Genomic DNA, 26390 nt, shown 5'->3' with positions numbered 1-26390 from the left:
AAAGTTGTTCATAGTATTCCTTTATTCTCCTTTCAGTGTCCAAAGTATGCATGGAAATATCCTCTTTTTCTGATATTAGTAATGTGTGTCCTTGTTCTTTTCTTCTTAGACAGGTTTGTTTGTTTGTTTTTCTCCCATCACTTTAGGTTTAAGATTTTTGTTTTTTGTTGGGTTTGTTTGTTGTTTTTTCCTCTCCCACCAGTTTAAATATTTCACTCCCTTCTTGTTTGTATGGTTTCTAATAGTTTGCATGTAATTTTTATCTTTCTTCCACTATAGGCTAGGTGCTTTTTACATCTGGTTTCTTTCAGGATTTTTTATCTTTGATTTGCTATAGTTTGAAGACGATAATGCCTATAGAAAATAACTGTAATTTTTGGAATTTATTCTGCTTGGTGTTCTCTGAGATTCTTGAATCTGTGGCTTGGTGTCCAAGAATAATTTGGGGAAATTCTCAGTCATTATTTTTAAATATCTGTTCTGTTATTTTCTCTCTTTCTTCTCCTTCTGGTATTCCCGTTATCCTTATGTTAACTCTTTTTGTAATTGTCCTATAGCTCCTGTATATTTTGTCCAGGTTTTCTTTTTTTTTTTTTTTTTCTTTTCAGTCTTTGCTCTCTTGCTTTCTCAGTTTTCAAGGATTCTACTGATTTATCCTCTAGCTCAGGGAGTCTTTCCTCAGCCATGTCTAATCTCCTAATGAGACCATCAAAGGCATTCCTCATCTCTATTACAGTGTTATCTCAAGCACTTTTTTTTTTTTGGTTCTTTCTTAGGATTTCCATCTCTCTGCTTACATCACCCACTTGTTTTTGCATGCTGTCTACTTTATCCATTAGAGCCTGTAGTGTGTTAATCATAGTTGTTTTAAATCTCTGATCTGATAATTCCAACATCCCTGCCATTTCTTGTTCTGATGCTTTGTCTATTCAAACTGTGCTTTTCTGCTTTTTTGTATAGCTTTAATTTTTTCTTGATAGCCAGATGTGATATATCAAGTAAAAGGAACTGTTGCAAATAGACCTTTAGTAATGTGGTAGTAAGGCAAGAGAGGAAGTGTTCTACAGACCTATGATTAGGTTGCAGTCTCTTAATGACCTTATGTCTCTGGACTGTAAATTATACTCTTGATCTTAGCCAAAAGGCCGAGAAGCGATTGGACTGTAAATTATACAAGTGTTTCTCGGTTTTTTTTCTCTCCCCCTATAGGTGGGACAGGATGGCCAAAATGGACTGAAATTGAGTATTTCTCTTCACCATGTCAGTTAAGTTCAGAAAATAATCCAGCAGGCTAGGCTCCGGTTAACTAATTTTCCCTGAATGTCGACCTTCTTAAGAAAAGTGTGCTAGGGGCGCCTGGATGGGTCAGTGGGTTAAGCCTCTGCCTTCAGTTCAGGTCGTGATCTCAGGGTCCTGGGATTGGGCCCCACATCAGGCTCTCTGTTCTGCAGAGAGCCAGCTTCCCCCACTCTCTCTCTGCCTACCTCTCTGCCTACTTGGGTCTTTCTCTCTCTCTCTTTCAAAGAAATAAATCAAATCTTTAAAAAGAAAAGAAAAGTGTGCTCTAGCAAATTTCAAAATAGTTGCCTTTTTCTGACATTTACTGTGAAAATCTGGTCAAGCTCCTAGAGGTAATTATAATGATACTGTAGTTTTTAACTCTCAGAATTGTTCACATTGAGCTTCTAGCTATTTGCCAATGATGGTTCAATTTTCCTACCTGGCACTGGTTCTTACATCAAATTCTTTTTTTTTTTTAATTTTAATTCCAGTATAATTAACATACAATGTTACATTTGTTTCAGATGTACAATATAGTGATTCAATAATTCTCTACATTACTCAGTTCTCATCATGATAAGTGTACTCTTGATCCTCTTCACCTATTTCACACATCCCCCCACCACTTTCCCTCTGGTAACCACAGGTTTGTTCTCTAAAGAGTCTGGTCTTGGTTTTTCGCTTTTTTCTTTATTCATTTGTTTTATTAAATTCCACACATGAGTAAAATCATATGGTATTTGTCTTTCTATGACTTATTTTACTTGGCATTTACTCTCGATCCAACAATGTTGTTACAAATGGTAAGATATAATTCTTTTTTTATGGCTGAGTAATGTTCCATAAGTATATATACCACTTCTTCTTTATCCATTCATTTACCAGTGGTCACTTGCACTTGCATTGCTTCTATAATTTGGCTATTGTACATAATGCTACAATAAATATATAGATGCATATATCATTTTGAATTAGTGTTTTTGTATTCTTTGGGTAAATACACAGTGGTATGATTTACTGGATTGTAGGGTATTTCTATTTTTAGGTTTCTGAGGAACTTCCATGCTATTTTCCACAGTGGCTGCACCAGTTTGCATTCCCACCAATAGTGCATGAGTGTTCCTTTTTCTCCACATCCTTGCGAACACTTGTTTCCTCCCACGTTCATTTCTACTCATGAGTCTCTGCTCTGGGAAACTGCAACTCACTGTATGTCAGTCTCTTTAATCTTGGTAGCAGTGTTTTGACCTGTATCTTCTCTTCTATTATAGACCCATGAAAAGAGTAAATTTTTTAGTCTATTCAACTTTTTCCCTTGTTGTTAAGATGGAGTGGAGAGTATAAGCTCCTTACAAAAACAAGAAGCCCTCATTTATTATTTTTTTAATCAAGACACTGGTTATAATGTCCATCCTAATCCTAAGCAATGTAAGTTCATTAAATATAATAGGAATGAGGCTCTCTGAAAGCTAAGATATATATTAGGGAAAGCCTTCTGTGGACAAAATATCAACACTAACAAGTAACACATAATAGATATCTATTTAGTCTACTTGGTGTCCATTAGCTATTCTTATGTTAGCAATATGTAGTTTTCCTTTTGGGATCTACTCCTCCCCAAGTGGATAGAGCTTCTGTGCAACTCTCAAGCAATGTTCTCTGCCCTCCCATGGAAGAGTATTGGACTCATGATTCAAATTAAACCAATCAGGTGCTCTCTCTCCTTGGAATTTGAACTTAAAGCATAGAAACAAAAAAGTCTTAAAAGTGATAATAGCTTATCTATCTCCCAAAGTCAAAATGAAATTTTTCCTTACGTTTTGCTCTCTAAATCTCTGAAGTAGCTCTGTTTTTGTGTGTTTTGTTGTTGTTGTTGTTGTTGTTTGTTTTGTTTTAAGATTTAATTTATTTATTTGAGAGAGAGAGAGAGAGAGAGCACGAGCAAGGGGAAGGGGCAGAAGGAAAATGAGAAGCAGACTCCCCGCTGAGCAGAGAGACCCACTAGGGGCTCAATCCCAGGTCCCTGAGATCATGACCTGGGCAGAAGACAGCCACTTATCCAACTGAACCACACAGGAGCCCTGAAAATAGCTCTGTGTTGAGTTCTGTATGAAATCTGACTCTTAAGTTACATTTCCTGTATTTTTCTTTTAAATTTCCTTTTTGCTTTGGTTAACTAGACTGGGTTTTCTGTTGCTTATAAACATTTAATAAATTAAATGAAATATACATCACTTTAAAATGCAAATAGCCTTCAGATATTGTATGGAAGTACTGACTCACCATATTATAGACCTGAAACTAATACTACATTGCATATTAACTAAGTGGAATTTAAATAAAACTTTTAAAAAATCTTTAAAAAAATAAAATGCAGGTAGATTTCAGGATTATAAAGTAGATTTACCTTTGGTGTCTATGGATAATTACATGTAAACTATATATAAAATTCCAGTGGTTAAATGAATTCCAAATTTAAAATCAAACCAGGAACGACTGTATCACTTACACTTTTTTCTGTCCATCCATTCCTCTAGCTCTGCAAAGTTTATAATTTGTCTTGTCCTCCAAAGACCAAGTCGATATTTAACACGATGGATCTGTCTATGATACATCTTTATAACTGCTCTCAAATTTGGTCCATGAGACAAAGCCTATAAAACAGCAATACAGACAGTAAAGCCCCATATTTACATATTTCTTCTGTATAAATTTAATCTGATTTTGCCCTTTTCTTTTCATCTATTTCACCCAGTTTCTTAAATTTTGGATGTATTTATTAATGTTTATTGTGTAGGTTGCCTAAAACACATGCACTGTAAATTAAGATAATCTTGAAGCTCAGAGAGCCTCAATATGAAAAATTTTGTCATCAGATACCCATAGTTCCCCTAGCATAGAATTTTCAAAGATGGCTACCTTCATGGAAGCTTCCTAGGCTGGGCATTCTGATTTCTATAATTTGTAACCCACTTGGCCAGGAAAAAAAAAAAAAGTTTTATTAAGGCATTATTCTGTATTGGTGATTCTTGCCTAGACTGTTCACTAGGGGTGCTCAAATCCATATTTATTTTCTTTCTTCTGAAAATTGTATATTACTATATTTTACTTAAATTTTCCTGGACTTTTTAGGTTCTTCATGTTGATTTCTAAAACTCTTTAATCCTTTTCAGCAAATGTACAAACTCTGCTTTATCAGTTTGCCTTTTAACTGTGACTATATATTTATATAAATACATTTTCCACATTCTATTGCAATAGGCTTTAAAAATTAAAAATTTTTTAAATTTTTAAAAAATTAAAAAAATAATCTATTTCAGGTTTTTTTCTAAATAAATAGTTCTATTTTATTTATCAATTCAATTATTTTTACATTTTACATTTACTAGCTCATTAATGTCTCTACTTATCTTTATGAATTCCTTTTTAAGGAATTATTTTCCTATTCTTGCTTTTTAAAGACTTAATTCATCTATTTTCATTTTTTAAGAATGTATTTAAGTCCATGAATTTTTTCTCTAATAATTATAAAAATAATATTAGAATATAAAAGACTTACAAATTAGTAATTACAATTTTTAATCCGTGTTGACTTAAAGGGTAAATGCATCATACTTACCACACATCAATGTTTAAAAATTTTTCAAGTATGCACTTTTAGTCTGCCTTTTCATTGTACGGTCATGTCTTGTTTCAAAAAAGTAATGAATGGATTGCTTGTTTGGAGAATTTCACTACCTTATGACATTAGTTGGGCTTAATTTCTTCGATAGCTTAGATAGCTAGAGTCCTCTCTTTTCATATTTATTTGCCATTTGTGCTTCTTCTACAGTAAAGTATTAGTTCATGTCTTCTACCTATTTTTTTATTGTTATGATAGTGTTATAATGTTATATTAGTTTATAAGAGATTTTTACATGTTGAGTTTTTTTTTAACACTGGGGCAGTATCAAATGTTATCCACAGTTCTACTTTTTAACTTTTAAAAAATGATGTTAGACATATAAGTATATAACTTGCCCATATATATGAACTGAAGTCTAACCTTATCTAAGCACTTGCATATGACATTATCAAAAAAGGTCTTTATACAAAAACCTTATTAAAGCAAAGCAGGAAAAGGTTTTTAAATCTAGTTTAGTCTTTTAAACCTAAACTAAAACCCAATGAAAGAAGGATTGAATATTCTGAATTGTTATCTTATGCACACATACATAAACACACTTATAAGTATACAAGCCACACATAATGTTAAATGTAATTTTTGTATTCACTTCCCCATGCACTAAAGAATTAGTGAAGCCCTTAGCCACACACATGTGTGTAAAGAAAATGTCTCTCTCCTAGGTTGGATCCTACTCTCTTCAGGCCTCTTTTCTGTGTCAGCTGCCACTCACTTTGATCTTGGTCAGAATGATTATAACATACCTGAAGCACATGCTTAATTTTTCTATCTCTAATTGCTTAGTATAAAGACTGTGAGTACACATTCTTGGTCAATAGTATCACTGAATCTTGTCTTCCTCTCATGTATCTCTGCAAAATTTAAGTAGCAACTTCCAGTTGCCACACAATTGGTGCTCCTTTATATCAATACAGCTCAGGCTCTCTGAATCATCTCTCCGATGTGACCACATACCAATTGGCTCTACATCAGAAGGGAGTTTTAATCTAATTTTGGCTTTTGGCAAGATATTCCAATGCCTATGTTGAGGCCAGCCTAAGAAAAGACTCCACTATATTTTGAAATGATCGTTGAATACTATTGTTACCAGAATGGTCTAATGTTTTAAAGTGCCTAGAACTAGGCAGACTTAGGTTTGATACTCAAAATTCAGCTATGCCATTGGATGGATCTCTAACTTTAGACAAGTTTTGTTAAATGCCTTACTTTTCATAGCTAGTAAAGATAATAATATAACTTAGAGGAATGGTACCACTTCAAATCTTCATCACCAACCCCTCTGGGTTCTCAAAGTGGCATCAAAATTCACCTATGTTTTTCTGGGCATCTCTCTTTTTGTCATTTTCTGTAGAAACTCAACCTCCTCAAACATTCAAACTCACCTTCTAAATGCTCACTCCCAGCAAATGACCTTGTCCCCCACTTCACCAAGGGAAAAACATTAGATTATTGTTATCTCAACTTCCTATCATCAATCTAAACACTCAGCAACATCCTTTGGTCCTACAACAGAGAAATATGTCTCTTTTACCTAAGGCTAATCCTGTCAGGTGTCTTATAAACACAACCCCCTCCAATATTCTTAGCCTTCTAATATGGATTACCCTCACCTCTCTTATATCACCCCTCTTATTGGCTTTTGCCATAAACATTTAAATGTACTTAATTATTTTCCATTGTAAACTATTTTTCGCTATACCTCATAGTGTCTCTTAGATGTTTTCACTTCCTTCTTTCCACATCACTCCAAAGAAATTTGTAAAGTTCATCCATGAACTAACTGTTGTAAAGACAGAAAATTCTATCTAGACCTTTATTCCTAGCAGTATTGGAGATTAGTGACTCCACCTTCTTTCTTAATACAATATTCCCCTGCCTCCAGTCAGTATCACTAATAATGATCTCAAATATACAGATGGGGTCAGAGTACAGAAAGCTATCCTTGGTCAGGGAGCTGAATCAGAATATTTAGAAAAAATTTTTCAAATTTCACATCCTCTCATCCAAAGCTATTATACATCCTCCATCATGTTGAAAATTACTTATTTTAATTTATATACTTTATGTAATTTAGCTAATGAATTAGGAGTCTATTATATAACAGGGTATTCTACACTTTGTGAACAGATTAATGAACAGAGAAAGCAAAATTCTTGTCTCAGGGAGTTACATTGTAATGGAAGAAACAGTAATCCAATAAACAAATATCTATGTGCTGGCTGGCAGTAAGTGGTTTGAAGTCTTTTAAATAGAACAAGGAGTGACCAGACTGGATGTTACCTCTTTACAAGGCAGTATGGAGCAGATTTTTGATAATTAACAATGAGCACAGACCTGAATTAAGGGAGCCATGCAGCCACCTAGGTAAAGAACTTTCTCAGAAATAACATGAGAATCACCGCTAAATGGGGTTACTTTAATGAGTGGGAAGGTTTTATTGTCTTCCTCAAGTGTGTTAAGGTAGAAAAGAATAAAAAAACTACTGAAGAAGTCTAAATGCTTCCTTATGGCCCAATCTTCCTTCTATATAAGTTTTGGACCTATATATTCAACTGCCTCCCAGACATCTCAAAGATTTCCCACAGGTAATTCAAAGCCAGTGTTGGAAACTGGACTCTATTTCTTTTTCTTTCCTTCTCTCTCCTACCTGCTCTTCTTCTTAAATTCTGTATTTCACAACCATCCACCAGGATGCCCAAGACAAGAAGCACAAAAATTGAGGAATTTTTCTTGACTCCTCTCTCTCCCTTATCTTCAAATCCATTCAAACCAGTGTCCTGTCTCTGTTCCATCTCTCCAGCCCTAACTCAAGTCTCTAGTATCATGCACCAAATTACTGAAGATGCATACTCATTGTCCACCTTCTAATTCTGTCACACTTGTCTCCCAATTCACTGCCCAGAGTCAGCAATCTTTCTAAAAGGCAAATCAATTAATGTCACTGATTAGCTTTAAAATCATCCATTCCCATATACTAAGTAAAAGCATGAACTCCTTAGCATGGTTTTTAAGAACATGCTTAATCAGGACATCTGGGTGGCTCAATCAGTTAAGTGTCTGCCTTCAGCTCAGGTCATGATCCCAGGGTCTTGGGATCCAGCCCCACATGGGGCTCCCTACTCAGCAGAGAGTCTGCTTCTCCTTCCTCCTCTGCAGTTCCCCCTGCTTGCACACTCTTGCTCTCTCTCCTGCTCTCTCTTTTCTGTCAAAACAAAACAAAACAAAAAACATGCTTAATCTGACTGCTATCTCAGCTTTCTCTACTGTCAATATCCTCCCAAACAGCTCTTGGCCCCTCAATGTTCTAGCTCACCTACGGTCACTGATTGTCTTTTACTGTTCCTACAACTCTCTCAGCCTATCGTCTTCCCGACAAAATATAACTACTCCTCATTTTCTGGATCTCAATGTATTGGCACTATCCAACCCCCTCACCAGACACAATCTTTTGGATTAAATGGTCTTCCTAAGTTCTCTAATAGTACCTAAGACTTCTTTTAATTATCTGTATGTCTCTCTAGATTATATGCTCTATGAGATCACACACCAGACAAGAAACTGGATCCAATACATAGTAAATGTTATAAAAAAAAAATTTAACTTTTCTAAAAAAAAAAAAAAATTAACTTTTCTGTTCAATGCCACCTGTGCCATGGGGACCAAGATTGGGCTCCAGGATTTTCTTATATTGTGTGTGTGTGTTTTGAGATAATGGGAGGAAATCCATAGTTTATCAAATTTTCAAAGGGTTCCGTGACCTCCAATAGGTTAAAGACCACTGGTTTATGCATAGTCTATTGCTATGGTAACCTTAATACTTGGATTTTTCAGAACTATTCCAATTTTATTTATTCAACAAATATTTATTCAAAGACGATTGATTTTCAGCACTTTCTTGTTGCAAACATGAGCTCTTCAAATGCCCTAGAATTTCAGTATTTTGGGCAAATAGCAAATGAATACATTAATTTAAGACTGAAATTTAAAATTTTAAATTATAAATATTCAGATAAAAATACTGAAATTATGTAAAAGCTCAGAGGAATCACAATGGGAAAAAATACTATTTTTATACCTTAACTGGTTTTTTTTATCACTATTACTTATTCCCAAATACATGCAAACAAACAACACAGAGTTTTTAAAAGGAAAAGGACACTTTGAATGATGGAAATAAATAACACTGACAGTCAAATGCAATGACATCTGTGGTACCCTTATGACTGATATGATAGTTCAGTGGTGCTTCATTATTTCTAAATAAGCCCAAACTGGAGTATTTCACAGGAAATTATGGAAATTGTATAGTCTCTTGAGGTAATTCAAAGAGACTTTCTAGTAGACACTGTCCACAACTACCAGCTCGGAAGTGGCAGCCAAACAATATGACCATGGAAGTTTTCTAGCAGAGGGATTGCCATGGTGCTGACAATTACCCAGTGATTTGCTGTGCAGCCGCTAGAGCAGAAAGTCTATCAAGAATTCCCCCAAAAAACAACCCTGCACATAGGCACAGTCCTGGAACCTGACAATGTATGCTTTACAAGCCTCCTGCACTAGCTATTCAATGGTAGACAAAACAACATTAACCATACAAACAAAGCAGCCATTCAACATAAAAAGCACCACACCAGTGATAGAATAAAAAAACAAAGCAATGATCATAAAAATTTTATAACCAAATCAAAGTCAATAATCTAGTTTATATTGGCCCCAACTCTTTGAACATGCTTCCCATTTTTTTCATTTAAAATTCTACCTCTACATAGAAATTCAACATTTCCTTGTCAGTATCCCTTTTTCACCATTATTTTGGACCCATTCTTGGTCTCTAAGTTTACTAGGCTTGTTTTTCTCCCAGAGGTGATTGATGACTCTACAATTCTCTTCAATAGCAGAAAATGATATAATTAAATTAAATCATAATATAAATGCACATACATATATCATATACATATGATACATAATATATATTATATAATATATACTGTTTCATATACTTAAATACATACATCCACATTATTTCTCTTTATATATAAAAGAGAATCATTAGAGTACCCTGATAAATTTCTATAACTATATTTTGTTGAATTAATTCATCTATTCAGTAGATATTTGTTGAATACTTACCATGTACCAAGCACTATTCTAGCCTTTTGAACACAGTAACAAACAAAACAGAAACCATGTAAATGTAAAGAAATAACTAAGTAAAAAAGAAAAAAGCAGAAAAAAGTGCAAATAGTTAAAATAATAGGACTGTATATTGTGTGTCAAAAAGCAATGTGGTGCTAAAAATTTGAAGATAACAAGTATGTACTCCCAAATAGGTCACTTATTGGTATTGCTTATGACAGACATGTAAATAAAAGATCATAATATAGATAACATGAGCAAAATAATGACCAAAAGAATAGAGAAATCATTTCTGCTTGATGGACCAGGGACAATGTCTTAGCACATATAATTTTTAAAAGATCTTGAAAGATGAGTTGGAGTTTACCCAAAGATTAGGGAGGAAGAGTATTTCAGCTTAAGAGAATAGCATTAAAACATAGGATATAATAGGAAAAAATAAAGAATTGGGGCTTTGTTAGAGCACAGGGCATTAGTGAGAAAGTATCATGGGATGAAGATGGACAGTGGGCAAGTGCCAGACCAGGGAGGTCATGTGTACTATGTTAGAGAATTCATACTTTCTCCTATAAGCAATATAGGGCCATTAAAAGAGTGTAAGAAATGGAATAAGGCAATAAGAGTGAAATTTTCTTAATTGCATATATAACAGATTAGGGGGTAGGCAGCAAGGAGAATAATTAGGAGACAAGTGTAGTTCTCCATGTGAAGGTTGATCAATAGAACCTCTGGCAAGAAACAAAGAGGAAGAGCAACACAGAAATGTTATGGTGACAATCAACTGAATAAGGAAGTGAGGAATTTGAAAAAGTCTAAGAAAACTCCAGGTGTAATTTGGACAGTGAGTGGTGGAATAATTCATCAATATAGGTAGTGCGGAGGGGTGGTCCAAGATGTTGGCATAGGAAGATCCTGATCTCACCTCTTCCTACAAACGCACCAAACCTATAGCTACATGTGGACAATTTCCTCTGAAAAAGAAAACTAACAGAACTGTTCCTCACAACAAAGGATAAAAAGACTATATAGAGATGGGTAGGAAAACCAACAGGGCTTACATTCAAAGGAGACAAAGGCTGTAGGGAACTGAGGTTCTCTTTTTAAAAGGCTTGGCTATAGTCTCACTAATCCCAGGACCCAGCACAAAAGTAAGTTTGAAAAGCACCTGGACCACATGTGAAGGGAATTCATTTGCTAGTCTTAAGACAAGGGGCAGGGGACAGCTGGGACTCTCTTCAGAGATGGACACACTAGCAAATGCCATTTTTGCACTCTCTCCAACCTGGCTAGCACAGGCAGGTATGTGCAGATTACGTGCTAACCTGTTGCCTTGCTAAGGCTGGCACGGGTGAATGGTGGTGACACTGGCTGGGGCCCATGTGTGTGAGCAGTCACAACATTCTCCCAGGCCCTTGCTAAAGCCTGTGACCTGGCTGGGGCCAGCAAGTGCAAGTGATCATGACATTCTCCCACTCTCTTGCTAAAGCTAGCAGGCACACACAAACAAAACGTTCTCCTACTACAGCTCTAAGGCCACAGGCATATGCAAACAAAGAATTTTCCCACAGCCTTGCTGAAGCCAGTGAGTGTGCCCTGCCCCCTACACTCTTCACGTGCCTTGCTAAAGTCAGAGGGTGTGCACAATCCACACAGATGATGCCTGTTGGTTTCCTGGCCTTAGTGGTCAAGAGGGTTCACGTTCTTAGGCTGCGCAGTACTTCCATTGGAAAGAGTTCTTGGCAAACTACCTCCCACAGAACCACAGTCAGCAGACTGAAATACACCCCCAGTTTTCCTATAGAAATGGGACTCTGTGACTTACTCGTCACAGAGCTTCAGCTTCAGTCTAAAGGATAGGCTTCAGGTTTGCAACACATCTAGAGTCTACAGAAGCACTCTCAGGGAATGTAAGCTGGGCAACATCAGCCTTGCACACTTCTCTGGCCTCACTATTCCTCAACAATAATTCCCAGAAAAGAAGATTATATATTTAACCTGGAGCCCCAAATTTTGCAACTGTCACTCAGAGTAATCCTCTAGATTTTCTGATCTGGGGGTCAGTAGGATTTACAGTTGTAGCCCCACAGGACTGTATAATTGAATATTTTTAAAGCTACTGCCCGAGGGTCTAGCTTCCAGTCAGCCTGAAACCTGGTACTAAATGAGATCCCTCTCCTTGGGACACTGGCAGGACTTGGCACACCTCAGTAATAGGGACCTATCAAAAATTAATCAGGCTGCTTTCACAATCACAAAGGTTCAAGAAACAACTAAGAGCTAAAGCAAGGTTGAATGACAAGTTTTATCACCTACACAAGGCTAAAGGTAACTGTTTCACTTAATACACAGAAACAGAGAGTCAAGTAAAATGAGGAAAAAGATGAGTATGTTCCAAATAAAAGTACAAAATAAAACCTCAGAAAAAGACCTAAATGAAACAGAGTTAAGGCATGGTCCCTCTATACCCATTTTATTGAGAGTTTTTTATCATAAGTGAGCATTGAATTTCATCAAATTCTTCTTCTACATCTACTGAAATAATCATGTGATTTTTACCTTCATTTTGTTAATGTGGTGCTTCATGTTGATTGATGTATGGATGTTGAAACATTCTTGCACCCCTGGAATAAAGTTCACTTGGTCATGGTATATGATCATCTTAATGTACTATTGAATTCAGTTTTATAATATTTTGTTGAGGATTATGGTATCTGTGTTCATCAGGGACACTGGCCTGTGATTCTTTTCTTTTCTTTTTTCCTTCTCTTCTCTCTTTTTTTCTTTTCTTTTCTTCTTTCTTTCTTTCTTTTGGTGATGTCCTTCTCTGACTTTGGTATCAGTATCAAAAATTTCAATTTTTTGGAAGCATTTGAGAAACACTATTACTGTTTATTTAATACCTATACTTCTCAAACTCTTACCAAAAAATGGAAAGAATGAACACTTCCAAACTTATTTTATGAGACTGAAGCGCTACCTACTGTGCTAACGAGGCACCTCAAACTTATTTTATGAGGCCAGTAGTACCCTGATACAAAAGTCAGAGAAGGAGAAAGAAGGAAGGAAGGAAGGAGGAAAGGAAGGAAGGAAGGAGGAAAGGGGGGAGAGGGAGAAGGGAAGGGAGGAGAGGAGAGGAGAAGAGAGGGAAGGAAAAGAGAAAGAAAAAAGGAAAGGAAAGGAAAGGAAAGAAAAAGAAAGGAAAGGAAAGGAAAAAGGAAAGAAAAGAAATCACAGGCCAGAGTCCCTGATGAACACAGATACCATAATCCTCAACAAAATATTAGGAACCTGAATTCAACAGTACATTAAGATGTTCATATACCATGACCAAGTGAACTTTATTTCAGGGATGCAAGAATGTTCCAACATCCATAAATTGATCAACATGATGCACCATATTAAGGAAATGAAGGTAAAGATCACATGATTATTTCAGTAGATGTAGAAGAAGAATTTGATAAAATTCAACATTCACTTATGATAAAAACTCTCAATAAAATGGGTATAGAGGGAACATAACTAATAAAAAAGCCATATATAACATACTTAGAGCTAACATCATACTCAGTAATGAAAAGCCAAAACCTTTTTCTCTAAGATCAGGAACAAAACAAAGATGCCCACTCTCACCACTTTAACATTGTATTGGAAGTCCTAGACACAGTACTTGGGGAGGGGGGAAGGAAATAAAAGGCTTCCAAATTGGAAAAGAAGAAATAAAATCATCACTATTTGCAGATGACATGATACTACATATAAAAAAACACAGACTCAACCAAAATACTATTAGGTTTAATAAATGAATTCAGTAAAGTTGTAGGCTATAAAATCAATATATAGAAATATGTTTCTTTATAGTAATAACAAGCTATCAGAAAGAGAAATTTAAAAAAGAATCTTATTTACTAGTGCATCCAAAAGAATAAAATACCTAGAAATAAATTTGTTTTGTTTTGTTTTGTTTTTTTTAATTATTTTTTTTATAAACATATATTTTTATCCCCCAGGGTACAGGTATGTGAATCACCAGGTTTACACACTTCACAGCACTGACCATAGCACATACCTTCCCCAATGTCCATAACCCCACCCCCCTTCCCCCAACCCCTCTCCCCCCAGCAACCCTGAGTTTGTTTTGTGAGAGTAAAAGTCCCTTATGGTTTCTCTCCCTCCCAATCCCATCTTGTTTCATTTATTCTCCTACCCCCTTAACCCCCATGTTGCATCTCCACTTCCTTATATCAGGGAGATCATATGACAGTTGTCTTTCTCTGCTTGGCTTATTTTGCTAAGCATGATACCCTCTAATTCCATCCACGTCGTCACAAATGGCAAGATTTCATTTCTTTTGATGGCTGCATAGTATTCCATTGTGTATATATACCACATCTTCTTTATCCATTCATCTGTTGATGGACATCTAGGCTCTTTCCATAGTTTGGTTATTGTAGACATTGCTGCTATAAACATTCGGGTGCATGTGCCCCTTTGGATCACTACGTTTGTATCTTTAGGGTAAATACCCAGTAGTGCTATTAGACCCTCAACTCTATGGTCAACTAATCTTCAACAAAGCAGGAAAGAATGTCTAATGGAAAAAAGACAGCCTCTTCAATAAATGGTGTTGGGAAAATTGGACAGCCACATGCAGAAAAATAAAATTGGACCATTTCCTTACACCACACACGAAAATAGACTCAAAATGGATGAAGGACCTCAATGTGGGAAAGGAATCCATCAAATTCCTTGCGGAGAACACAGGCAACAACCTCTTCGACCTCAGCTGCAGCAACATCTTCCTAGGAACATCACCAAAGGCAAGGGAAGCAAGAGCAAAAATGAACTATTGGGATTTTATCAAGATCAAAAGCCTTTGCACAGCAAAGGAAACAGTGAACAAAACCAAAAGACAACTGAAAGAATAGGAGAAGATATTTGCAAACAACATATCAGATAAAGGGCTAGTGTCCAAAATCTATAAAGAACTTAGCAAACTCAACACCCAAAGGACAAATAATCCAATCAAAAGATGGGCAGAAGACATGGACAGACATTTCTGCAAAGAAGACATCCAGATGGCCAACAGACACATGAAAAAGTGCTCCATATCACTCGGCATCAGGGAAATACAAATCAAAACCACAATGAGATATCACCTCACACCAGTCAGAATGGCTAAAATTAACAAGTCAGGAAATGACAGATGCTGGCGAGGATGCAGAGAAAGGGGAACCCTCCTACACTGTTGGTGGGAATGCAAGCTGGTGCAACCTCTCTGGAAAACAACATGGAGGTTCCTCAAAATGTTGAACTTAGAAATAAATTTAACCAAAGAGATAAAAGAACTGTATTTTAAAAACTAAATGACACTGATGAAAGAAATCAAATATGATTAAATATAAAAACATACTATACTCATGGATTGGAAGAATTCATGTTGCTTTTTGTTTGTTTGTTTGTTTGTTTATTATGTTCTGTCACCACACAGTACACCATTAGTTTTTTTTTTTGTAGTATTAAAATTTTTTTTGTAGTATTATTGTAGATTAAGATTAAGTCATTTTCAAATTCACTGCAATCCTTATAAAAATAACAGTAGCATATTTTTACAGAATTAGAATAAACTAAAATTTGTATGGAACCAAACCAACTCCAAATAACAAAGACAATCTCATAAAAGAAGAACAAAGCTGGAGGTATCATGTTCCAGGATTTCAAACTATGCTACAAAGCAACAGTGATCAAAACAGACACATAGATCAATGGAAGAGAATAGACAGCCCAGAAATAAACCCTCACTTATAAAGTCAAGTAATCTATGATAATAGAGGTAAGAATATAAAATGAGGAAAAGACAGGCTCTTCAATAAGTGATGTTGTTAAAACTGGACAGCTACATGCCAAAGATTGAAACTAGTTCACCTTATTACACACAAACAAGAATAAACTCAAAATGTATTATTGGCTTAAATGAGTCCTTAAAATATAAAGCTTATAGAAGAAAACACAGGTAGTAAGCTCTTGAACATTGGTCTTAGCAGTAATTTTTTTAGATCAGTCTCCTTAGGCAAGGACAACAAGAGCAAAAATGTACAAATATGACTATCTCCGACTAAAAAGCTCTTGCACAGGAAAAGGAACCATCAGCAAAATGAAAAAACAACCTAATGAATGGCATAAATTATTTGCAAATGACATATTAGATAAGGAGTTGATATTCAAAATATATAAAGAATTCATACAACTAAATATTCTTAAAAACCCAATTAAAATATAGGCAGGGTTGTTTTCCCAAAGAAGACATACAAATGCCAATAGGTACGTGAAAAGCTGCTCAATATCAATAACCATCAAGGAAATGCAAATTGAAACCACAATAAGATATCACCTCACATGTGTCATAATGGCTACTATCAAAAACATAAGTAATAACAAGTGTTGGTGAAGATGTGGAGAAAGGAAAACCCTTGTGCATTACTGGCAGGAATGTAAATTGATACAGGTACTATGGAAAACAGTATAAATGTTCCTCAAAAAAATAAAAACAGAACTACTATACAATCTAGCAATTCCACTCTTGGTATTTTTTGAAGAAAATTAAAACACTAATTCAAAGATATATGCACCTTTATGCTCAATGCAGCTTTATTTACAATAGCCAGGATATGGAAGTCACCTAAATGTCATCAATAGATGAGTGGATAAAGATGTGATAGTTGATGGTATATAGATAGATAAATAGATAGGTAGATGATTGATAGATAGATAATAGATGATAGATAGATACGATGGAATATAATTCAGCCTTAAAAAGGAATGAGATCTTGCCATTTTCAACATGGTTGGATCTAGAGGGTATTATGCTATGTGAAATAAGTCAGGCAGAGAAAGACAAATATTATATGATTAGACTTAAATGTGCAATCTATAATAAAACAAATGAACTAACAAAACAAACCATAAACATATTCATAGATCAAAGAATTAATGGTTGTCAGACAAAATAGATCCTAGACATTTATTTTTAAAAAGTTAAGATTGCTGCTTATGAAAGTTGCTCAGGGGTGTTTTGTGTGTGTGTGTGTGTGTGTGTGTGTGTGTCTATAATTCTTTTTGAGTTGAATATGCATGCTATACAAGAGTATCTAGGAGTGTGAGAAGTGGAAGAAAATTGTTTTATATGGACAATAAATAGCAAAAAGGTGAAACAAAATTAGTGAAAGGACAGGGGGTCCTGACTCTAGAATCCAAGTGGTTCCAGAACTATTCGGTCAAGAATACACTGGGCCTTTTTTCAGATTCTCCAGTTTGACCAAATCTGAAACTGTCAGCAGAGTAGATAATTCATAACATTTTCTCAATGAAAAGAATGTAGTCAGAAATTTATCATAGATACATTGTCCAGATTATTATTCAAAACTTGATTAATATCTACATAAGAAAATTTGTGCACATTATATTTAACACATGCTTTACCTTGATCATTATTCTCTGCAATCTTTTGCGTTCAAGCCATCCTCTGACATAGGCTTGCATGATGGTGATCATTCTAACTACTTTTTTGTTATTTATGAGTTTGGTCCTTTCCCGGAACACTTGGAAAATTTCTATGTGTGGTCCAATCCTTTTAACTTTATTGTCGAGTTTTCCACTTTTACTTAGAATAGACTTCAGCCTAAAAATAAAATACAAAAGTTTTTTATTATAGTTAATAAGAAAATAATCACTTCTGAAAAGTCTTAACTTCATTTCAATCATAAATGTATTAAAATAGGAAATGTATTATATTTTGTACATAGATTTCATATACATCACCTCGACATGTCAATAGGACTCTCCAAAGAAGTTTGAATATGCCAGAATCAATATAACATATATAAAATTAACCTTGTGAAGAAAGGAAATCCAAAAGGAAGCAAATTTGTCAAAGCTTATCTGTAACTATTCAAAGTTGGATATGATATTTAGGAACAAAATATTTTCATATGACAAAGGAGGTTAGTCAAAATAACTTTCCTATCTCAGAAGCTATTTTATTTATTTATTTTTTTTATTTTTATTTTTATTTTTTCAAGATTTTATTTATTTATTTGACAGAGAGATCACAAGTAGGCAGAGAGGCAGGCAGAGAGAAAGAGAGAAGCAGGCTCTGTGCTGAGCAGAGAGCCTGATGCGGGGCTCAATCCCATCAACCTGAGATCATGACCCGAGCCGAAGGCAGAGGCTTAACCCACTGAGCCACCCAGGCGCCCCTCAGAAGCTATTTTAAATTGAAAACTACATCAAAATAATTTGGCACTGATACTCTGCTTACCAATCATCTGAAAAATGATCTTAACAAAGGCTCTCCATTGAAATGCATGGTGATATGTTGTTAAGGTCATGGACTATGGGATCACAGGAGCAGGCAACTATAATGGAAACCATGACAAGCCCTGACGTACTGATGTGGATGGCCCTTGAAGTGATGATAAATATATGAGAATATTACAGACTTTCTACTATAGAGAGACAGACTGCAATCTTGGTAATCTTGTGTCTGCTTTTTTCGTTTATACATGTTTTATTTTTTAAAATAAAAAATATGGTAGTCAGTTTTTTCTAAGCCATCCAAAGGTCAAAGGCTAGTTTCCTTGCAACTTTTAGCATATAAAACATTCTTTTTTTCTTCTTAATTTCTTTTGTTTCTGTAAGTTTCACAGCTGAAATTCCAAGGAGATGCCCAGATCTATTCAAACACCAGAACTGGGTCTTGCCCTAAAAAAGACTATATATAGATCTCTGGATCCTAGCCCAACTTTCTTGATTCTCAGAGTGAGTATCATGGCTCTGTTTCTGGATTTATTCCCACTCTGAGTTTACTCTGATGTCTGAAGTAGGCTGGTTCTCAAGGAGTCCTGTTCTACTTTGTACAAACGACATTATTTTTCTTTCCTTGGTGACTGAAATGTTGCGAGTCTGATTTTGATTATTTCACCAGCCATCTAGTCTCTGTTTGGTGGTAGATGGTGGATGACAGAGAATCCCAGCTCAGTCTTTTTCATTTGTCTTTATTGTGAGTCTTGAAGCTTATGATATGCCCTGTATTACATGTTGTTTGAATACCAGTAAAGCCAAAAATATTTGAGACAATTTTGTTCCCACTGGAATGAAGATCAGCTCCATATCAAGAGACTTTCATAACAAGTATTCCTCAGAGAACTTTTTCCTACTCCCAAGTAACCACACCTGAGGAGAGAAATTTGCTCAGGCACAGAAATCTGTGTTCCACATTTATTTTTAACCTATAGCTAAAGATGTAGAACTAAGGCTATTCATTCTCTTTGAACTTGTGTATATAAATTAAAAAAAGTCCTTACTTTCCTTGCAAAGGAAAAGTTAACTTTGTACAATGTTCTTGTAACTGTAGCTCTTTTCTATCTATTACTGGTTCTTTCTCTCATCCTCTCTCCTGAGAAAACTTTTTTAGATTGATTCAAAACTATATAATTTTGTGTTCTGCAGAAATATTCTATTTAGACAAAGCTACCAGAAAAGGCAAAGAAAATAATGGAAAACATTCAGTTTGTTTGTTTAAATTAAAATTGAATAGCTTAGAAGAGAACTCTGCCTTCTAAGAGGATTCTTGTTTGGTTAATATATCAATTTTTATGAATGGGTCTTGATGTATGAAATAAACTGGCAATGAATATAAAATGTTCATGATTACTTCTGGCTGTCCGGAGTTTCAAGACCTATAGTGAAATATAACTAATTTTGAGTTCCTTACTTTTTCTCCTCTCTCTCAGAAGAATAAGAGAACTATTGTAGAAATACCCAAGTCAGCCAAGTTTATACCTTAAGTTCCATGCTCTAACAAGAAGAGAGAAACAAATCTTAAAGAGCTATGTATGACTGCAAAGTAATGTGTGATGTGGAGTATTGAAGCACGAGAGCTCTGCTCATCTCTTAAATTGCCTTGAATGTAACAGAGTCCTTAGCCAAAGTGTGTGAAAAGTGAAAGAGGTGTGTGTGTGTGTGTGTGTGTGCGTGTGTCTGTGTGTGTTTGAGAGAGAGGGAAAGAGAGAGAATTGAAATTGGTTATTTTGGTTAAAACCTATAGTTAATATGAGTAATTAGAACTGTATTAAGTAAAAGAATAATGAAAAAATGCAAACATGTTTATAAAATGATGGATGTGTATTGTCTGCTTTTTTATCAACTTAAAAAGAAAAAAGTTTTATCTTAAGCCTTAGACATACAGACTCTGATCAATAATACCTCTCCAAATAATTGGAATGCTAAGAATAACAGAAAGGGAAATTTGAGGTTGAAGAATAATTTATAGAAGGCTTGATGTAAAGTGAATTATATTTACAAATAATGGATTTGAAAAAAGCTATAAAATATATCAAATTTTGATCAAGTTAAGTCAACTTTGATGAGCTTAACCATAAAATAGAGAAATGCTCATCAATCTTTGACTACAAAATGTTATTTAAGTGGTATACAAAAAAAGTAAGATTAGAATTTGATTTACTTTCTGTTAAACTGACAGATTGAGTTTTGAATCCACAGTCTGCTCTTAATTTAACAAAGGGAAAATCATTTAGTGCCTTCAATATAGCTTTCCCAGACAACAGAAGTTACCTATGTGACAAAAATATTCCCTTTATCGTAATTATCTTTTTTTTTCTTTCTAGTCTGCTTCTTGTGAAATCTGGTATCCCTAATATTTAATGTTACTGAGGCTGCGTTATATTTTTTTGTACTCTAAAGGCACCTATGACTTTTGCTTATACTTTGACTCCTCTAACAATTCTTTCCATATTGTTTTCTCCAAGTTCAAACCCCACACTTAAAAACAAACTATTCTGACATGCTTTAAACTATCTTTTGGGTGTTCTAGATGGCTGCAAGACCACACCAAAGGTTTTCTTCTTCACTATATAAAAGGAGGGATGCTAAAAATGGTAAAGTATTTCTAACATAGTTATAGAAATGAACCAAAGATGATTCCTGCACATTGGCCCCTATGTTGTTTACTTCTTACATCAGGCTAGCACTTGAAAGCCTGTTTGCTCCAAACCTAAAATTCTTAGACATCCAGTTGTTTTAAATATCTCCCAAAAAAGTATAGTTTCAGCCATTTAGAGTCTACCTGCTTTGCATATCACACAAAACTGCAACCAACATGTGCTAGCCATAGATAAGATAAACCTTAGGGCTCTAAAAGACCCCAACCAACTACAGATCACTCTGATCCAGACTCCCCATCTTGCTGCTGAGTAACCTACCCAGCTATGTAACCCTTCTCTTTGACTTCCCTTTCCTGGTGGAGTTCCCTAACCCTTTTTCCTCCTGGGTGGTAGTTCTATGTCATCATCTCTGGAAGGTTTTCCGCTATGAGAGACATCCCCCTCTCATGAAAACCAGTCCATATGAAGCCCAAATATAGCTTGCTATGTGCTAATACCCCCTCATAGGCATACCTTTTCCTTGATTAGCCCCAAGATCCTTGAACTCAATGCAATTATCCATAGTTTTATTTAAGTGAGTACTAACTATTTTGAGACCTGTCCTATTTATCAGAGTTCAAAATATGAGAAGAGGTAACTAATTTTAAAAAAAGTTCCACCACCTTAAATTAAATATATAGCAACCAAAACATTATTAATATAAATGTATCAGAAGCACCCTGTGCTAAGTTGCTTGCATTAATGGTCAATTAATGCTTCCTTATATCCCTGTCTCCACAATGTGATTTTACAGCCCCACGCATCCAGGGGTAGAATCTTTTCACAAACCTATGAATGTGGGTTGGCCTTGTGAATTGCTTTGGCCAAAAGAACCCAATGGAAGTGATGTTCTAGTTTTCAGCATGTGCTTGGCAAGCCTTGAACAGTTCCATTCTCTGAACCCGACATCTACTGAAGAACAAACCAGCAAGCCTCTTAAGGATGAGAGACCACATGGAGAATAGACAAGTTGTACCCATTCAAGTGAACCTCGGTGGCATCATCTGAGTCGAGACTAGATTATCAGAATTGCCTCATAAGAAATAATATTTGTTGCTTTAAGCCACTAAGTCTTATGATATTATAACAATAGATCACTGATACACATATTTATGTTTTTACCTAAAAGTTAAGGCAATAACTATCAAATTCATTTTTAAAAAAATATTTATTTATTTAACACAGAGAGAAGGAGGGGGAGAGAGCAAACACAAGTCAGGGGAGCAGCAAGCAGAGGGAGAAGCAGGCTTCCTGCTGAGTGGGGAGCCCAATGAGGGGCTCTATCCCAGGACCCTGAGATGATGACCTGAACTGAAGGCAGCCACTTAACTGACTGAGCCACCCAGATGCCCCTCAAATTGATTTTTAAGGAGATGTATTTCAGAGATAAATTATCTCCATTGAGTAGTAATACTCATGATGAACATTTTATGGATAAATTTTTTAAAAACTTAAAGTTTATCAGTGCCCTCACTGTGAATAATATGTTCTTATTTCAAGGTGATCAATGACTAAATCCTTATGGAATTAACATGTATGTCCTCAATAAAAGATTCCATTCCTCTCCACTCTGGTATTGTTGGTTGTTACATCAAATATATACTAAGTATACCTCTTTAAGTCCTATCTTCAACAGGTGGCTTCTACCTTTCTCTCATACTTGCCCAAAGACCCTAATACAAATTGTAGCTCAAAAATTATGTCTTCTGAAAGAAATATCAAAAGAAGGGTACCAGGTGGTGGGTATTATAGAGGGCACGGCTTGCATGGAGCACTGGGTATGGTGAAAAAATAATGAATACTGTTTTTCTGAAATAAATAAATTGAAAAAAAAAAAAGAGTTTCAAAAAGACCAAAAGGAACAGGTAAGGCAGATATGAAGTTGATGGGAGCTTGCCAGGCTCCAGTGAAGTCTTTGATATGAATAGAGTTCAGAGAAATGTGGAACTTAGAATTTTGAAATTTAAAATGTAATAAATAACCTTCTGACTCAAAAAAAAAGAATGATAGTCTTATAAAAATGCATTTTCTTAACAATTTCTAGTAGAAGGAAAAGACTGATGACTACAGGCTTCTCAATTTAAAGTGATATCATAAATATGAACCTACTGTGTGGCTCTTTTCATCCATAAACACACAATTTTGGGGGGTAGCCTGCTTAATCCAAGATGAGCAGAATAAGAATTAATTATCTTGTACTGAATAAATGAATTAAATGATAAATATTAGTTATTGATTAAAAATATGAAAAAATGTTTTCTTTATAAGGATCCACTTACAAATTTCCATTTACTTGGCATTATTTGTACAAACTAGAATGAAATATCCTTTAAATGGCATGTGAATGGTTCCAAATAACCCATCAGAACTTCAGGGGAAAAAATCCTCGTGAAAATTTTAATGTACATGATAAGTTAAGAAATCACCAGAAAGCATCTGACTTTTGGTTTCAGCTCAGGTCTGATCTCAGGATGAGACTGAGCCCCACTTGGGCCTTGTGCTCAGTACAGGGTCTGCTTGAATTTTTCTCTCCCTCTTCCTATGCCCCTCCCTCCTGTGCATGCTCTCTCTCTTTCACTGAAATAAGTAAATAAACTTACAAAAAAATCACCAGAAATAATAATACTATATAAGTTAAGAACACACATTAATTTATTTTATCTACAAAATAACATACCACAGTAGTTCAGTATATACATAATTTCTCTATTACAGAAGTATTTATAAAGTACAGTAGTTCAGTATATACATAATTTCTCTATTACAGAAGTATTTATAAAGTTTTAGTATGAATCAATACTTTCCTACCATGATGTAATTGAAAAATCTAGTTTGTATCTCACTTTTCATACTAAACATCACATTTAATGGCAAGTCATTTATCTAGATGTGGTTGTTCCCAATTAGAAATATGGACTCACTTATTATATGAAAATTATTGCCACTAAGTTCTAAATAATAACTAGCCTGGTCCCTCTTCCTTTCTTAGGAAGCCTAAGAAACTTCCAGAAAACAAGAAATATTAGGAAAACTTAAGAATATAACAAGAGAAAAGGAAAGCCTATGTCATTATATATAATGTAGGTAAAATCTGGAAGAGGAAAATGGAATGATTCTTGAATACCAACTTCAATATAAGAATGATAAAGACAATAAAAATATTTCTGCCACATAAAATCACTTTAGATGATGACACTAGGGAATCTGTCAATCTTCTTGACAGAAGTTACTAATGCCTTAGTATCATTTGATTCTAGTTTTGCTAACCATGCAGTATAGACATTTTTATGCTTTAATCAACATTTCTGACTCCATCTTTTTTATTGAAGCTGGCCCAATAAAATACCAAGTTAACAATACTGAATAAAAAGTGATCAACAAACTTAATCAGAAGTGCAGTCTGACCACAAAACAAGGTTCAGATGCAAACTTGCAACTCCTCTTCCCCACAATCATAAGCCACTGTACACGTATTATCTTACTGTCAGGAAAAGAAAAGCTTCTTTTATCCTATGATAAATAAGCACAGGTACAGCCATATTTTGGAAATATTGGCAGGTTCAACTTCAAGACCACCACAGTACAGTGAATACCAAAATTGAATATTTCAATGAAGTGAGTCAAATGATTTTGATTGATTTCCCAGTGCATATAAAAGTTTTATTTACACTATAGTGTTGTCTATTAAGTATAGTATAGCATTATGTCTAAAAAAAAAACAAGGTGCATGCCTTTATTTAAAAATAATTTGTTGCTTAAAAATTGCTAACCATCATCTGAGGTTTCGGTAAGTTGTACTCTTTTTGCTAGTGGAGTGGTTCACCTCATTGTTGATGGCTGCTGACTAATCAGGTGGTAACTGCTGAAGGTTAGAGTGGCTGAGACAATTTCTTAAGACAGTGATAAAATTTTTCTTATCAAATGACTCTTCCTCTCATGAATGGTTTCTCTGTAGCACGTAATGCCATTTGACAGCATTTTACTTCTTTCAAAATTGGAGTCAATCTTCTCAAACTCTGCTGTTACTTTATCAACTAAGTTTATGTAATATTCTAAATTTTTTGTTGTAATTTCATCAATCCTCATAATATCTCCACCAGGATTAGATTCCATTTCAAGAAAACACTTTCTTTGTTCACCCATAAGAAACAACTTTTCATCTGTTCAAGTTTTATCATGAGATTGCAACAGTTCAATCACAACTTCAGGCTCTGCTTCTAATTTTAGTTTCCTTCTGTTTCCACCACACCTGTAGTTACCTGTAGTTACTTCCTACACTGAAGGCTTGAATCCCCAAAGTCATCCATGAGGATTGGAATCAATTTCTCCTAAAACCCTGTTTATGTCAATATCTTGATTTCATCCCATGAATCACAAATGTGGTTAATGGCACCTTGAAGAGTGAATCCTTACAGAAGATTTTCAATTGAAATTACCCAGATCTAACAGACAAATCACTTTCTGTGACAACTACAGCCTTACAATATGTAATTCTTAAAAACAACACTTAGAAGTCTAACTAACTTCTGACCCATGTGCTGCAGAAGAGATGTTGTATTAGCAGTCATGAAACCAACATTAATCTCATTGTCTTTCTCCATCAGAGCTCTTGGGTGATCAGGTGCATTGTCAGTGAAGAGCAGCATTTTGAAAAGAATTTTTATTTCTGAGCAGTAAGTTCAACAGCAGGCTTAAAATATTCAGTGAACTCTGCTATAAACAGATGTTCTGTTATCCAAGATTTATTGTTCCATCTATATAGCACAGGCAGAATAGATTTAACATAATTCCTAAGGGTCCAAAGATTTTTGGAATGGTAAATGAACATTGTCTTCAACTTAAACTTACCAGTTACATTCACCTCTAACGACAGTCTCAGCCTGTCCTTTGAAGTTTTGAAGCCAGACATTGATTTCTCCTCTCTAGCTATGAAAGTCCGAGATGACATGTTTTTCCTGTATAAGGCTATTCCATATACAATGAAAATCTATTATTCATTGCAGCCACCTTCAAGAATTTTCTTAGCTGGACCTTCTGGACAATGCTGCAGCTTCTCCATCAGCATGTGCTACTTTATTGTGCACTTTTCTGTTACAGAGATGGCTTCTTCCCTTAAACCTCATGAACTAACCTCTGCTGTTTCCAACTTTTCTTCTCTAGCTTCTTCACCTCTCTCAGCCTTCACAGAACGGAGGAGACTTGGGACTTTGCCCTGGTTGGATTAGGCTTTGGCTTAACGGAATGTTGTAGCTGATCCTCTATCCAGACCACTCCAACTCTCTCCATATCAG

The 26390-nt window shown here is 35.1% G+C and overlaps 1 protein-coding gene across 1 annotated transcript in view; it reads right to left on the bottom strand.

Annotated features, from left to right (window-relative positions):
- IQCM (IQ motif containing M) overlaps positions 1-26390 on the bottom strand; it is a 412672-nt gene that overhangs the window by 208330 nt on the left and 177952 nt on the right. Inside the window, 2 exon segments of the mRNA XM_044224898.1 lie at positions 3791-3935; positions 17579-17777. Of these exon segments, the coding sequence (XP_044080833.1) occupies positions 3791-3935; positions 17579-17777 (344 nt within the window).

This window comes from Neovison vison, chromosome 11, assembly GCF_020171115.1.
Source record: "Neovison vison isolate M4711 chromosome 11, ASM_NN_V1, whole genome shotgun sequence".
Lineage (NCBI taxonomy): Eukaryota > Metazoa > Chordata > Mammalia > Carnivora > Mustelidae > Neogale > Neogale vison.
This window is presented reverse-complemented; position numbering and strand designations above follow the sequence as displayed.